Source organism: Heterodontus francisci, chromosome 12, assembly GCF_036365525.1.
Source record: "Heterodontus francisci isolate sHetFra1 chromosome 12, sHetFra1.hap1, whole genome shotgun sequence".
Taxonomy (NCBI): domain Eukaryota; kingdom Metazoa; phylum Chordata; class Chondrichthyes; order Heterodontiformes; family Heterodontidae; genus Heterodontus; species Heterodontus francisci.
This window is the reverse complement of record NC_090382.1, coordinates 72,108,683-72,124,832: the sequence shown is the minus strand read 5'-3', so window position 1 is coordinate 72,124,832 and position 16,150 is coordinate 72,108,683. Positions and strand designations below refer to the sequence as shown.

At 42.3% G+C, this 16,150-nt stretch overlaps 1 protein-coding gene across 3 annotated transcripts in view; it reads left to right on the top strand.

Annotated features, from left to right (window-relative positions):
* Positions 1 to 16,150, top strand: part of spock1 (SPARC (osteonectin), cwcv and kazal like domains proteoglycan 1) — a 770,011-nt gene that overhangs the window by 735,279 nt on the left and 18,582 nt on the right. For all 3 annotated transcript variants that reach the window (XM_068043616.1, XM_068043617.1, XM_068043615.1), the window contains exons 9-11: positions 1,794 to 1,913; positions 10,707 to 10,928; positions 15,092 to 15,154. In XM_068043616.1, the coding sequence (XP_067899717.1) occupies positions 1,794 to 1,913; positions 10,707 to 10,928; positions 15,092 to 15,154 (405 nt within the window). The remainder of the gene's footprint in view (positions 1 to 1,793; positions 1,914 to 10,706; positions 10,929 to 15,091; positions 15,155 to 16,150) is intronic.

Genomic DNA, 16,150 nt, shown 5'->3' with positions numbered 1-16,150 from the left:
CGGGATCAAATATGACACCAAGATTGTGAACAGACTGATTTAATCTCAGAATGTTGCCTGGGAGAGGGATGGAGTGGGTAGCTAGGAAACAGAGGTTGGAGCGGGAGCCAAAAACAATGGCTTCAGTCTTTCCAATATTTAATTGAATTTCTGCTCATCTAGTACTGGATGTCAGATAAGCAGTCTGATAATTTAACAACAATGGAGGAGGCGAGAGAGGTGTTGGTGAGGCAGAGCTGGGTGTTATCAGCATACACGTGAAAACTGACACTGTGCTTTCAGATGATGCCACTGAGTTGCAGAATGTAGATAAGAAATAGGAGGGGGCTAAGGATTCATCTTTGAAGGACACTAGAGGTAACAGTGTGGGAGCGGAAAGTGAAGCCATTGTAAGCGATACTCTGGCTATGACTTGATAGATAAGAATGGAATGAGGTGAGACCCAGCTGGATGACAGTGGGAGGCATTGGAGGAGGATGGTGTGTTCAGCTGTGTCAAAGGCTGCAGGCAGGTTGAGAAAGATGATGAGGGAAAATTTACCTTTGTCACAGTCACATAGGATGTCATTTGTGACTTTGATAAGAGCCGTTTCAGTACTGTGGCAGGGGTGGAAACCTGATTGGAGGGATTCAAACATGGAGTTCTGGGAAAGATGGGCATGGATTTGGGAGGTGAAAACATGTTCAAGGATTTTGGAGAGGAAAGAGAGGTTGGAGATGTGGAGGTAGTTTGCAAGGACGGTGAGGTAAAGGGTTGTTTTTTTTTGAGGAGGGGGTGATTTGGAGGCGAGAGGGACAACACCTGAAGACTGTTAACAATATTGGCTAACATGGGGACCAGGAGGGGAAGTTGTGGGGCTCAGCAGTTTAGTGAGAATAGGGTTAAGGGAGCAGGAGGTGGTTCTCATGGGCAAGTTGAGTTCAGAGAGGGCATGTGGCGAGATAGGGGAGAAAGATGCGAGTTCAGGACTAGGGCTACAGGGAACTTTAGAGGAAGTCTGACTTGGTGAGCTGGTGGAAGGGAACAATGTGATAGAGGCAGCTGATCAGATGTTCTTGATCTTAGTGACAAAGAAGTCCATGAGCTCCTCGAATTATTGTTGGAGGTGAGGATGGAGGAGACAGGGGAGAGGGGATTAAGAAGATGGTTTGCAGTAGAGAAAAAAAGCTGTGTGGAATTTTTACATTCCAGGATGATCCTGGAATAGTGAACAGTTTTAGCAGGTGAGAGCAGTACCCGATAGTGTTTTATGTGATCCACCCAGATCTGGCGACGGATATCCCTAAACTCGTTGTCTGCCATATCCTTTCATTTCTGCATCCTTTTGACTTAAGGGAGCACAAAAATCATCAGAGCATTGGAAGTCTCTACCATTGTTAAGATGGCAGCACAGGATTTCTGGCCTATGATGTTTATATGCCTATCCTTATCATAACCACTAAATTGCTTTATATAACCTTCCCCATTACAACCATCTGACCTATCAAGCATCCAAATGATGTATTCAGTAATCCTATAAGATATACAGGGTCGTGGGCACCTCTTTTGAGAGTCCAGATTACTGGGTCCTGCAGGAGATTGGAGAAGATTGTCTTCATTATTACTTTTGTGAGGTGTTCATAGGAATCATGCAGTCACCTTGAGTTTAGGGTTGGTCATCACAGGTTATCAAGGGCTGAGGCCAACTGATGATGTACAGGGTGGTGTAATCTTTTAATATGTTTTAATATGGTCTCTATAATGCACATTTACTGCTCCATAAAGTGTGTTTGTTTTCATTTGTTGTTTGACAGTGTGCAATGAAAAAGAGCTGAGGAACCTGGCTTCCAGACTGAAAGATTGGTTTGGGGCTCTACATGCTGATGCCAACCAGGACATAAGACTTAAATCGATCAAGCAATCAGAGCAGACCAGTAAGTAAGCCTCTTTACAGGAGCTACTACCAGCTAAGAGTAACATGCTAACAAAGGAAAACAGATGCTGTTCAATAGTTTCATAGCCGATCAAAAATATTGTTACATTTATAAGAAGTTTCAGCAGTTTGTCCTTAGAATCATAGATTCCACCAGCTTTTGTGCTATATCAGCAGAAGAGTTTCCCGCAAAAGAGGTTTACGATGCATTCATACTCCAAGTTTAGTGTTGCTGCAAAGTTTTTGGCTTTCTGCAGTGTAGATCGGCTATGATGGTGCATTTTGACTCCAAAGTTAAATGAAATAAGACTCTCTCTTCCAGGCCCACTAGATTCAAGCTGCATTGACACTATAATTACAGGATATAGGTGAAGCAAAACCTTTTAACAACAAAGTTAAACTTGAAAGCTATATGCACCCTGCTGTTAATTTCTCCAGTGACCCCACATTTCTGTAGCTCATACTATTATCAATTCTGTCCAGAATCATAAGTTTTTTTAATGAATTTTGGCAGAAGGAGTGATGTTACGAACAGAGGCAGAAATAGAGATATGAAAACTATAATAGAGATTAAATACAACCCAGACTATTTGAATGAAAGTCTTCAATCTCCGCTGGTTGCATTCTATATGAAATACGCTTGGGTGGTGTCAACCCGGTTTCAAATGGACCTATGGCACAACTGGTATTAAACTGGCAGTCTCACTTAGAAAGGATTGCTAGGATTGGAATAGAATGTTCCCTCCAAAGCCACCAGCCGTCCATGGCTCCGCTTTAAAGACGTCTGCAAACGCGACATGAAGTCCTGTGACATTGATCACAAGTCGTGGGAGTCAGTTGCCAGCGATCGCCAGAGCTGGCGGGCAACCATAAAGGCGGGGCCAAAGCGTGGCGAGTCGAAGAGATTTAGCAGTTGGCAGGAAAAAAGACAGAAGCGCAAGGAGAGAGCCAACTGTGTAACAGCCCCGACAACCAATTTTATCTGCAGCACCTGTGGAAGAGACTGTCACTCTAGAATTGGCCTTTATAGCCACTCCAGGAGCTGCTGCACAAATCACTGACCACCTCCAGGCGCTTACCCATTGTCTCTCGAGACAAGGAGGCCAAAGAAGAAAAAAAGAAGTTTAAGGCACATTGCTTGAATACATCAGTACTGAGTTCCTGCCAGTACTACACCTGACCTGTGAGTGTCCCTTGCTGATGAAACATAACACTGCTCCATTCCCCATCTTGACATCCATCACAATTCTGAACACAAAAGTTACCAAAAATAAATTTTAACTTTGTCTTCACAACACCTGTAAAATGTCACATTAGATTATCTAGGGGTGGTTTTACCCTTGAGCAAAAACCGGATAGCTGGCAGGCAAAATGTACCAGCCAGGTGCCCAGCCATCCCACCAGGAGGTGTGGTCCATTCTGAGGACCAGCCTCAATAATATTGGGAATACTCAGGTGGTCAGGCAGAATTCGTGGAGAGAGAAAAAGAGTTAATGTTTCAGGTCAATGACCGTTCGTCACTTCTCTATTTCTCTCTACACAGATGCTGCTAGACCTGCTGAGTAATTCCAGCATTTTCTGTTTTTATTTCAGAACTCCAGCATCCACAGTACTTTGCTTTTGTCTGAATAGTATTGGGCCGGTGGGCTGTGGCTGGAAATCAGTGGCTCTGGCGAAGGTCATAGGCTCCAGGCCAGAGAAATGTAGGTTCATGCGGTGGGGGGCGGTCAGGGGGATGTGGGAAAGGGCTCCATTCTGAAGAAAGGGAGGGAGATGGAGTGGCAGCAGCCGAAGCTGGGTATGTGTAGCCTAAGGGAAGATACCTGCTCTTCGTGGTTCCACAAAATGAAGAGGAACTCACCTTCAAGATCCCCTTTGGCTTGGCCGCCACCTGATGCTGATCGAATGTATTCAGGACATACACTCCGCACACCTCCACCCAGAACTGTCAGTTGGTTCCACGTACATCAAAGGACTCTGATTACCATTTTAGCACCTGACTTGGGGCTGCTCCAGCCACTGAGCAGTGGACCCAGGGAAACATTGCCATGGTCACACCGGAAGTGGCTCTAGTATAAGGGTCTGAAAGGGTTAATGTTTGAGACAGTGAGAGTAACCCCTCCCACTGTAGTGATGATGTAATAGTCACATGGATAATAGTTTTGGAAGAAGCTGGAAGCGTCGGTGCTAGCTGGACATAATTAATGACAGCATAAATAGTTAAGTATATAAAATAAACAAGTTACAATTTAGCCTTACAAAGACTCCGAGACATCTGTAAACAATGCTCGAACTACGCTAACAACGATATACAATATGGTGGCAGTAGTGAAAACATGCAGAAATTATTGAAAGACCTCATCTCATACAGCAGCGCCAAGACGAGATCTCGAATGGAGACTGTGACGAGCTGCAGAGCTGCTCCATAGCTGAAGGAAGACACTGGCAGTCGGTGAGTCAGCCATGCAGGCATTCAGGCTGCACCACAGAAGCATGGTGGTCTGCAAGCAGAAACAATGTCCAGCGATCAGGCTGCGAGTCACAGTACCGAGCAATGGTCGAGATCAGGTTAAAAACATTTTGGAAAGGGCACATTTATTGTTTAATGGCACACTGGGCAGGTGAGACAGGAAAAAAAAGTCGATCCCTTGCGAGGCTGAGTCCAGACTCAGCGGGCATTACTCAAGCAGACCGCAGAGAAAAAGCACAGGAGCACCCAAAAAGAGTAGGAAACCTCAGAAAAGCGCGGCAACTCCCAAAAAGAGCGGGAAACCTCCAAAAAGAGTGGGAACACCTCCATTAAAGCAAAGAAGACTTTCTTAATAGAAAGAAAAATCCTAAAGAGTTAGGAAAAAATGGATTTGAAATATATGGTGCCTGCAAGCTTCCAGAATACGGAAGGACCCGATCAGGTGCAGAATTGGTCAATGTCAAGAAGAAGATTTCTAAGATTTAGAATAGCTTCTCAGCTACACACAAAATCAGAGGCTGAGCAAGTTAATACTCTTCTATACTCCATGGGTGCAGGTTCGGATGATATAATCTTAAGGCGAGGTATAAATGAGGCTTCAGATAAGTTTGATCATGTGTTACAAGTATTCAACAAATACTTTTATTTAAGAAGTAATATGCTACAAAGAACAAAAATTAATAGGAATCCAGAAGCTGGGCGAATCGGTGGACGCTGATGCATTTATCAAGAGCAACTATTGACCATCCTACACAACAGGATGTTAACTTCATTGAAGAGATAGAGTCATATTCAAAGTATGCAGTGTCACAATAGCTGGCAAGTACACAGAAACTTCAAGAAATTCGTCATGCTCAAAGGCGGGATGAGGAATGCATTTGGATATGCCAGTATTGTACGCAAGGTTGCTACAGGAACGTCCTAGTTGGAAAGTGATGATAATTTTTTTCTAATTCAGGAGAGACTTCACAATCGTAGATGATTTTCTGGTGTATAATGGCAGACTGGTCATTCGAATTTCTCTTCGATCAGATATCTTGGCAAGAATACATAAAGGCCACATGGGAATCACAAAATGCAGAGCATGGGCTCAATCATCTGTTTGGTGGCTCGGAATATCCGAAGACATTGAAAGCATGGTCCTGAATTGCCAGGTATGCGCAGTACATAGACCAGACCAGAGGAAACCTCTGATAACTACACAATTTCCACCAGACCATGGGACTGTCTAGGAGTGGATTTATTTATGTATAATGGAAAATCTTACATGTTAGTGATTGATTATTATTCAAGATGGATTGAAGTGAAAAGGTTGTACTCAACAACTACAGAATCTGTCATTCAAAGTTTACAGGGGATCTTTGCAACGCATGGTGTTCCTGACAAGGTTGTGTCAGATAACAGACCACAGTTTACAAATTAATACTTCACAGAATTTGCGAGGAAGTGGGGATTTAAACAGCTCACAGGTTCCCCTCATTGACCTCAATCTAATGAAGAAGTCGAAAGAGGAGTCAGAAGGTTATAAGCAAGTAAAGCGGGGGTGGGGCAAGAGATAACAAAGGAGAGGGTGTATATTGCTTATAACCTTTTACATTTCTAATATTTGCTAGTTCTGAAGAAGGGTCACTGACCTGAAACATTAACTCTGCTTCTCTTTCCACAGATGCTGCCAGACCTGCTGAGTATTTCCAGTATTTCTTGTTTTGCTTTCAGATTTCCAGCATCTGCAGTATTTTGCTTTAACTTAATCTAGCAGGTAGGACTTAAATTGAACTAAGTGTAGGGTAATGAATATTCATGGTATGGAAATGAATGCAAAGCTGAAATCCGCCACCATTTGTGGGGAACCATGGAACGCCGCAAACACGCCGTTGACTTAATTGCGAAGAAAATTCCTGCCATCAGAAATCCGAAAAAGCAACTCACGCCTGATTAAATCATCCCGCACGCCACCAAAGCCGCTCCTGCAGGGCCATAAAATTCCCCCTTCGTCTCGCTGTAATAACCCTTGAAAAAGTTACACCTTGTTGAATGAGGTGTGACTGGTTTGTAACTGCGTACTAAGTTCATAATTTTTTTTTTATTCATTCATGGGATGTGGGTGTCATTGGCCAGGCCAGCATTTATTGCCCATCCCTAATTGCCCTTGAGAAGGTGGTGGTGAGCTGCCTTCTTGAACCGCTGCAGTCCATTTGGGGTAGGTATACCCACAGTGCTGTTAGGAAGGGAGTTCCAGGATTTTGACCCAGCGACAGTGAAGGAACGGCGATATAGTTCCAAGTCAGGATGGTTTGTGACTTGGAGGGGAACATGCAGGTGGTGGTGTTCCCATGTATTTGCTGCTCTTGTCCTTCTAGTTGGTAGAGTTAGCGGGTTTGGAAGGTGCTGTCTAAGGAGCCTTGGCGCATTGCTGCAGTGCATCTTGTAGATGGTACACACTGCTGCCACTGTGCGTCGGTGGTGGAGGGAGTGAATGTTTGTGGATGGGGTGCCAATCAGCGGGCTGCTTTGTCCTGGATGGTGTCGAGCTTCTTGAGTGTTGTTGCATTTTTGCTAAACATCTTCACTAGCCCTTAAAACCTAATTTTATATTTGTGAAATGTGATATTTTTCCATTATGATACAAAAATTCCACATTTTAAAAGAAAATTAAACTCTGTTTATGGTATTTTACCATCTATCTTAATCCAATCACAATCATTTATTTTGTAGTTGCAGCAAGTGGCATGTTTCAGTGAGGTGGTCCTTCCTGAAGAACAGACATCTGATATAGGAGAAATGCTCACTGAACACCCCATGCAGATATGGCCTCCTGCTGAGTGTCCTTCTCCCCTCCCCCTCTTCCTCCCTCTTCTAACAGCTTACTCTGCTGTACGTGGCCTCTGCTTATTCTCCCAGACATTCTGTATTCCAAGAAGAATGCCAACTACTGAACCCATGTCTGGGATCAACTGGTTTGTGCAGCAACCTTGAAGTCAGGACCAACTCCTTCAGCACCTGCCAAACCACTCCCTGTAGGCTCTGGCAACTTTAAAGAACTGTAGAAAGCACCAAACACTTGTACAATTGCAGCAACAGCCAGTAAAACTCAATCAGCAACTTATCTGAAACCATTTGATGGTCCCTTAAATAGCGCTGATTGGGGTCCTTCCTGCTGCTGAATGACTGTTCAGCTGTGCATGATTAAGAGACCGTGTTAGCTGGAGCATCGAACTCCGAAATAACAGTGCTGGCATCAAATCTGTCACATACCGATTGACGTTATGATCTGCCTACTTAGTGTACTTCCAGCGGAAGTACACTGTGGGCAGGCTAAAGCCCTCACCAAATGGCATCCAACATGACACTCACCAAAAGTGTGTATGGGCACCGTGGATGTCATTTTGAACCTCTAAGGCCACCCGTAATGCTGAAAAAATAGGCACTGCTTGGGAAGCTCATATAGAAAGTGAAAAAGAACGTGTGTAACCATGGTGTCAGTTAAAATTGATTTCTATTATGTGCAGTCCTGTTGTGTGCAAAGTTTGTCGGAATGAATGAATAAGATGAACAATAAAAATGATGTTTTGGTGGGACCAAGCTACCAAGCTCACCAGTTTCATCTATGCCTTCTGGGCCAAATATTTAGGAGATACTTTTTCCAAATCAAGTAAACGTGTCTAAAGTTAGATGGTTCAATGCCTGTGCATGTCCTTTCCTGAAGATGCTTTACAGAAGCAGATGTTTTAGCCATAATCTTCCAAAGCTCTCTGGATTCAGGTATTGTCCCTTGTGATTTGAAAATTGCAAATGTAATTCCATTATTTAATAAAAGTGAGAGAAAGAAACCAGGAAATTATTGACCTGTTAGTCTAACATCTGGTGTGAAAAGTTATTGGGATCTATAATTAATGACAGAGTGACTGAGCATTTAGAGAAATTTGAGCTGATTAGAGAGAGCTCACATGAATTTGTAAAGGGTAGGTCATGTCTAATGAACCTAATTGAAATTTTTGAGGAAGAACTAAAGTAGTAGAATGTCTATGGATATAGTTTATATGGACTCCCAGAAGGCATTCTATCAGGCTCCACACAAGAGACTGTTAGCTAAAATTAAAACTCATGGAATTGAAGGCTTGGTTAGGAGATTAGTTAGGTGGCAGAAAAGAGTAGGGATAATGGACATGTACTCGTATTGGAAAGAAGTGACTAGTGGTGTCCAACAAGGATCAGTGCTGGGGCCTCAACTATTCACTATATTTATTCATTACTTAGATAACGCCACAGAGAGTGATATATTTAAGTTTACTAAGGACACAAAGATTGGTGGCATATCAATTGATCTAATTGGGAGCATAAAATTGTAAAGAGACATTGATAGATTAAATAAGTGAGGAAAACTGGGCAGATAGATTTTAATGCAGGTGAATTTGAGGTCACCCATTTTGGATCAAAAAAGGATCAATCTGAGAATTTTTTAAATGGTGAGAAATTAGGAACTGAGGAGGTCCAAAGATGTTTAAGGGGTCGATGTGCACAGATCACCAAAATGTAGTAGCCATATACAAAAATAATTTAAAAGGCTAATAGAATGTTGGCCTTTATAACTCGAGAGTTACAATATAAAGGAGAAGTTTTGCTAAGCTATAGAAAACCCTGGTTAGACCACATCTGGAGTATTCTGTAACGTCCTAGGCACCACACCATAGAAAGGATATATTGATCTGGGAAAACAGTGCAGCATAGTTTCACCAGAATGCTACCAGGGCTTTAAACGTTCGATTACGAGGAGAGATTTCATAAGCTAGACTCGTATTTCCTGGAATATAGAAGGTTATGGTGTGATTTAATTGATTTTTTTAGGACAAGGGTAATGAGGAATAGGCAATAAATGCTGGCCTTGCCACGGATGCTCACATCCCAAGAACAAATAAAAAAAAAAGGATTTTGAAAGGAATTGATGGGGAAGATAGAAACCTTTTCTGCTGATCGGGGTGTATAGGACAAGGGGACAGAACCTTAAAATCAGAACCAGGTCATTCAGGACAGAGATAAGGAAACACTTCTTTGTACAAAGGGTGGTAGAAGTGTGGAACTCTCTCCTACAGATACCAGTAGATGATAGCTCAATTAATAATTTTTAATCTGAGATCGATTAGATTTTTGCCTGTCAAGGGTATAAAAGGATATGGAGCCGAGGCAGATGTTAGAGTTAAAATACAGATCAACCAAGATTTTATTGAATGGCAGAACAGATTCAAGAAGGCTGAATGGCCTATTCCTGTTCCCATTTCATAGCACTTTCACAACAATCATAAAATCAGCTTAGGCAATCTTTTTGGAATGTATTTACTACACTTCTTTACAACTTAATTTTAATTTATTATAATCAACCGTGTGATGTCCTAATGTGGGTTTTTATATGCTGTAATATGAAAAAAAATTGGTAGTTGTATGAAGAATTATTTACTTTAGTTGCAGAATAGCTTGAATGTCATACAATTCCTTAAAATACTCTGGGATGATCTTCAGAACGATATTGATAATTCTGGGGGAACAAATTAGGAAAATTTGCAATAATTTTGCGTTTTATTATTGCATCACGGAAATGGCAGTGACATTTCTTAATATGAACTGCTAAGAGGCAATTAATTATATATTAAACGCTATAATATTCCTGTTGTAGACTATGTACAGCCTATTGTGATCAACCTCGCAAAGAAATAATTACAGGATTTCTTAAGGTTGTAGCCGAATCACATCATCTTGATGTTTCACAAACCTGTGTTTAAAACCCCGTTAAAACACTCAAAGCAAACTTTGTTCAGTGCCAGTGTCTCTTTAACATGTGTTATACTAATCTGTAAACTCAAAGAAGCATGTTAATAATGTCAATTTCCCAGTTATTCCATATTGGATCATTTTAATAAACCCTAATCAACTGGGAAATATGTGATTAGTTTAGGAGTTAAAGGATCAGCAGATAAAAACTTGATGAATTTTATAGTCGTCTAAGAACAAATTAAATTAAAGAACTTATCATTACAGAATTACTGTTTGCTTAGATGACAGCTGTTGTATACTACATTTTTCAGTTAATGCCTTATCTGACTGTGCAATGCAGATATGCAAATATTTGGTTAATTTATGATTGAAAACTGCTGTGAGCATAGGCACTGGCTGGGATCCTAATTTATCTTGTACATCAGTGCTTTTATACTCAGTTGTAGCAAGGTGAAATATTTTGGAATATTGTTTATGTTGGCCCTGAATTCAGACTTTAAATAACATTTTAAACACTTACCAGTTCTCTCACAAAACTGATTTAGTCATCTTTTATAGGGTTTGACACCAGCATTCTACCGATCTGCAAGGATTCTTTGGGCTGGATATTTAACAAGCTGGACATGAACTATGATCTTTTGCTGGACCAGTCAGAGTTGGGCACCATTTATCTTGATAAGTATGAACAGTGTATTAAGCCACTTTTCAACTCCTGTGACACATTTAAAGATGGAAAGCTTTCAAACAATGAGTGGTGCTACTGTTTCCAGAGGCAGGGAGGTAAGTTTTTAAAGAGAACTCAAAGGAATCGCATATTCAAGTTAAACAAATTTATACCTGGCAATGTATTTCCCTTTCTTTTAGAATTGCAAAGGGATAGTAGGCTTTAAAAAAAAATCTGACTTGTTATGGAACAGGCATAATAGCAGCTAGTGTTTATTGTATAAGCAAACAATGATGGGTGCCTGCATGGCTAATCCAACTATTTTTGGGCACATGGACGACACAAGAATACTTGCTAAGCGGGATAGGTAGCATTTCTCTGCAGTGAATGCAGCATTGTGCAAAAATGCATGGTTTGCTGCATTTGTAACTTCAGTCAATTGGTTACCCTATCTAGTTTCTCAATCTGCATTCATAGGTGCTGCTTCATGTGGAGTGGGCTACCTTATCTCCAAATAGCAGAGCCTGCCTAACAGTGCATGATACAGAGAAATCAGTATTCTGAAAGGTTACAAGAGGGCATGGCAATCATACTTGGAGGAGAGAAAAAGCTTAAAGATACCTGAGGAGGCCAGCAAAAGAGAACTCAGAGATACAGCCATGGGGTGTATGTAAAGACATCAGAGGGCACCAGTAAGGCAGCAGGAGATGAAATGAGGAGAATAAGATCTAATGCAAAAAGGGGATCGCAAGCCAATGGCTTGGTAAAGAGAGGCTCAGGTGCATTGATACAATGAGACTGGAAAGGTATTGAGATACAACAGTTTGTTAAGTGTCTTATGTCTGGTGCCTTGTGTCATGCAAATGATCCATTCACCAGAACCTGTTGTTGAATTATTGTTGCCTCTAAAATATAGTTCTGCCAGTCAGGTCCAATAATCTTTTCGACACTTACAACTGTTATTCTCAGAGAACTCCTGGCATGATCACTCAGTCTCCAGTTTATTGCTTTTCATTGTGCTTATTGTAATATTTATCTTTTCAAACAATTAACAAGGGGCAGAATTTTAAGGCCCGCCAAGGTCAGGAACGGAGGTGGACAGGGCCCAAAAGTACCGGTGCCAGCTGTCATGGCAGTTTTCTGGCCCTGTTCCCATTGCTGGCCATTTTTGCTGAGGTAGGTTTGCGGCTTGGCAGGGCTACTCGCCCCCACGAGGCGGGTAGCCACTTAGGCTCATTGAGCTTTGTTAAGCACTGTCAAAGGGAGCTGAGTGGAACTTGCAGGCGGCCTTCAGTTTCCCGATGCGACAGGAGGCAGGTCAATTGTCTGGAGGTGGGCAAGCAGCGGCTGGCTGGGCAGGCCACTGCTCCAGGTAGGACTACAGGCCCTACCGGAAGGCCTACAGGCCCTCCCTGCCAGCCTGGGTATGGGTACTGCCAAAGGCCACCCTGTAGAGAGATTCTCACACCACCATCACAGTGGTGGCCTGGCTGCTTTTTCTGCATTTTATTTAAATTTTTTTTAAAGTTGGTGAGAGTGCACCGCCAAGGTCAGGAATGGAAGTGGACCGGGCCCAAAAATATGTTGAAGCACCCTCTCAGTTACGTGCTTTACTGCAGCCTGCTGCTCCTCTCAAGGTGGAAGGCCTCTGACCGTCCCTCCAGCTTTGAGAGTCCACCTGCCACCCTTAATTGGACAGGGACGCTGTCTCCATCCCAATTAAAAGGGTACCTTCGTGAAAATCCCAAAGAGTAACTGTTTTTCCTCCGGGCCGGGTTCGGGACCTAGAAACAGTCCCGCCCACTGTTTTCCATCCCCAACATGAAAATTCAGCCCTAGGCTTCAGACCATTGACCAAGAAAACTTAGTTTCCATGGTAGTCTGAATGAACATCTAAATTTGAATTGGACATTTTGAACTTGTCAGCCTATCCCACCATTTTTCCCACAGATCTAGGGTGGCTGTGGCTTGAAACATGCATATATCTGCACACGTACACACCCACCGCTCTCCATTTTCTGGGGCCAATCTCAATGATGTCAAAGGCACCCAGCAAAATGTTACAAGGCACACGCGACTGACATTCCACCATATTTCCTGCCTTTTGTACTGTTCCAGTGCTGGATGACCTATTAGGTCCAGCATTGTGATGTCATTGGAGGGGACTCAGGCCCTGTGCAAAAGATCCTTCCCGAACCATGTTCTAACAAAACATCTGTGCCCAAGGCATCATCCCACCTCTACTTCCTGGATGCTGACACACTCCCTCCACATCACCAACAAGCATCCCTTGATGAAAAGAAACTCGAGGATATAGCTAATTTCTGAAGTCACTAAAATTAGGTACAGCAGTGTGTTCAGGAGAAAGATGAAATAATGTTTCAGCAGCTTAGCAGAGCTTATCTAGAACCATATAGAAAATGTCAGAGTGAGAATGGGCGGGAAAGACTGTGGTATGTGGAAGTCAGGGGCCTGAATTTTATTTGGGCGCCACGGTGCGCAGCAGCGCCCTTTGAACACAGTGGCATGCCCGCATTCAGCGGCTGTCGCCGAGCCCCCATGACATTACACGCGGAGGCTCATTTAAATAGAGGGGGCAGCCACTGCCAGCCCAGCAACAGCGCCCAGCATTTTTAAAAGGGTTGAAGCCCTTCAGTACAATTTTAATATTTGATGTTGTAGCAGTAAAAGATTTTGTGATGGAGGCCCTTCCCCAACCCCCACCATGGGCATGTAAGTGGCGCTTAATGTCAGCAAAAACTTTATTCTCTTCCTGAACTTCACCACCCCCCACCCCCCCAACCTTCTAACATTTGGCCTCTAACCCCTTCCCACTATTCACACTATCAATGACATTTGCTTTCCCTGCTCCTCCACCCCTCCCGCCCTGAAAATTTTATTCCTCCCCCCTCCCCACCAGGTTCTCGCCTCGGATCTCCATGCGGAGTTCCGAAGGCGGGAGGAGCACAAACGGTGGCCGTAATACCGGCGTGGGACGGCTACCGCCTGCAGGTAAGTTTATTTACATATGATTAATGTTACTTTGCATATGCTGATGAAGGGCCCGCCACCAGGCAGCAGGGGGGTCGCAACGAGGTCCCCCTGCCACTGGTAATATGTGGCAGGCCCTTCTCGACGTTGCAGGCTGAGGTGGGCCTTTCCCTGCAGAATTTTACCGGCCCCCGTGCCGCGACCCATGGCATTGAGAGGCTAGTAAAATTCAGCCCAGGGTTATGTTTGCAGACAGAATGGAGATCACTAGAAAGGTGATCACCTGATCTGCATTTGATCTCCCCACTATAGAGGAGACCACAATGTAAGCAGTGAATTCAGTAAATTAGATTGGAAGAATCTGCTGTAAATTTCACTCACACAGTATTAGAGGCCCTGGACAGTGGTGTGGGACAAGGTGAGTGGGCAAGTACTGCAACTGCCACGGTTGCATGTGAAAATGCCTCCGTTTAGTTGCAGGTGGTGTGCATGGCTGAAGATGACCAGCAAATGGTGAGAGCAGTGGGATGGAAGGTGAGGGGAAGAGATCCTATTATTGTGAGAGAAGAGGTGACAGCCAAAGCCCAAGAAAGTTAAGGGCCCTATCAGCCCCTGCAGACAGGAACCGTTGGCTAAATGAAAAGGAAAAAAGCTGTGGCAAAGAAATTGGTGTCTTCAGAAAAGATGCAATGAAGGCATAAAAACTGGGAAAAAGGGATAGATACCTGGAACTTACACAGGAGTTCTCAGGCGGGTGATTGGCAGGGCCCTGGTGCTTAAAGATAGTCAAGGTCTAATATATCGGCCTTGATGGTTTTAATTTTTGTTCGACAAATTTATTTTTGATTAATGAATTATTAAACACCACCTAATTGGACTTCTAACCATCATAACAATGAAAGTTCAACTGTCCATCATGAGAGAGCGGTTTGTGCAATCACTTCATAATGGACACTGACAGTTGATTTAAAATGTTCAGATTCAAACTGTACAGGAAGATAACTTTACTTCGAGTGATTTATGGCTTTATGCAAATTTTCAGGAAAGGTAACATCTGCCATTATAACATATCCATTGACCTTTCTTGAAGTATTGAAATTTGTCAAAAAATTTAATTTGTTTTTTTTAAGCAATCTAATTGAATGCTGTTCTCTGCTTTGTGTGAAAATGTGTAACTTCCTGAAACTCAAGTGTAAAATGAAATGCAGTAATGTTTATACATAGGTCAGTCATTGAAGATATCATTCCTGGCCTATTGGGACCTGCTATCTATTAAATTCTATTTTAGGTCTTCCATGTCAAGCTGAAATTAATAAGATCCAAAGGCAGAGCAGAGGGAAACATCTTTTAGGTAAGCATTGTAATGTGATGAATACTACATTGTATGATTTATTAGAGTTCAATGATGTGTGGTTTGAAAATCTATTTTAAAAATCTGGTTTATTACAATTTTTTAGGATGAGATATGCTGAAAGTGTTTTTGAAAGTGAAGCACATACACTATTAATTTCAAACTTTGTTATTATTCTGCCTTGTGTTTACTGTGTGAAATGAAGTGAACAAAAAGATTCAATACTGGAACAACCTAGTTATTGGAAATGAATATTTCATGATTATCCTGTTCACATCGCTGAACTTTTCTTTAACTTCATAATACCAGAGTGCAATACTTCTACATCTGTTCCAAATGTGAGAATGTGAACACGTTATATACATTTAAAAATTCTCCAGTTGCTTTGGAGATCACAACTGGTTCAGAGCACATATCTTCCTCTATATTTCTGGCTCTTCTCCCTCCCTCTGCTCTCTATGTGCTCTCATGCAAACATTCAGAGGCAGGTATGTTCACTCTTCAAGCAAGCAGGGAGGTATTGTCGGATGGACAATCAGGTAGTGGATTGGGTTTGATGTGCGAGCAGAATGATCAGCTGCAGGATAAGCAAAAACATCGGATACAAAGATTGAAAGGGCCATGACAGGAGGATATTAACTAAACATTCAATAAAGACCAAATCAAAGTAAGCATGATATACTGGTATGTAATTACAAATGTACAAGAAAATTATTGTGTATCTACATATACTTTAAATATGTGCCTCCACGCATATATATGAGCAAATTCAAATACATCCCCACAATGTATCAAATATAAATCTTAATATATCACTAAAATGATGCAAAATTATTCTTCTCAAAGTAACAGATGACACCTGCACTCACACTGCATCCACAGCAAATATTGAAGAAAAATATCAGGAACTCCTGGATATAAAAATGGAATTTTTGCCTGCTACACTTATCAAGGCACAGTTCATCATTCTGATGGTCTCTTACTCCCTTTAAAAAA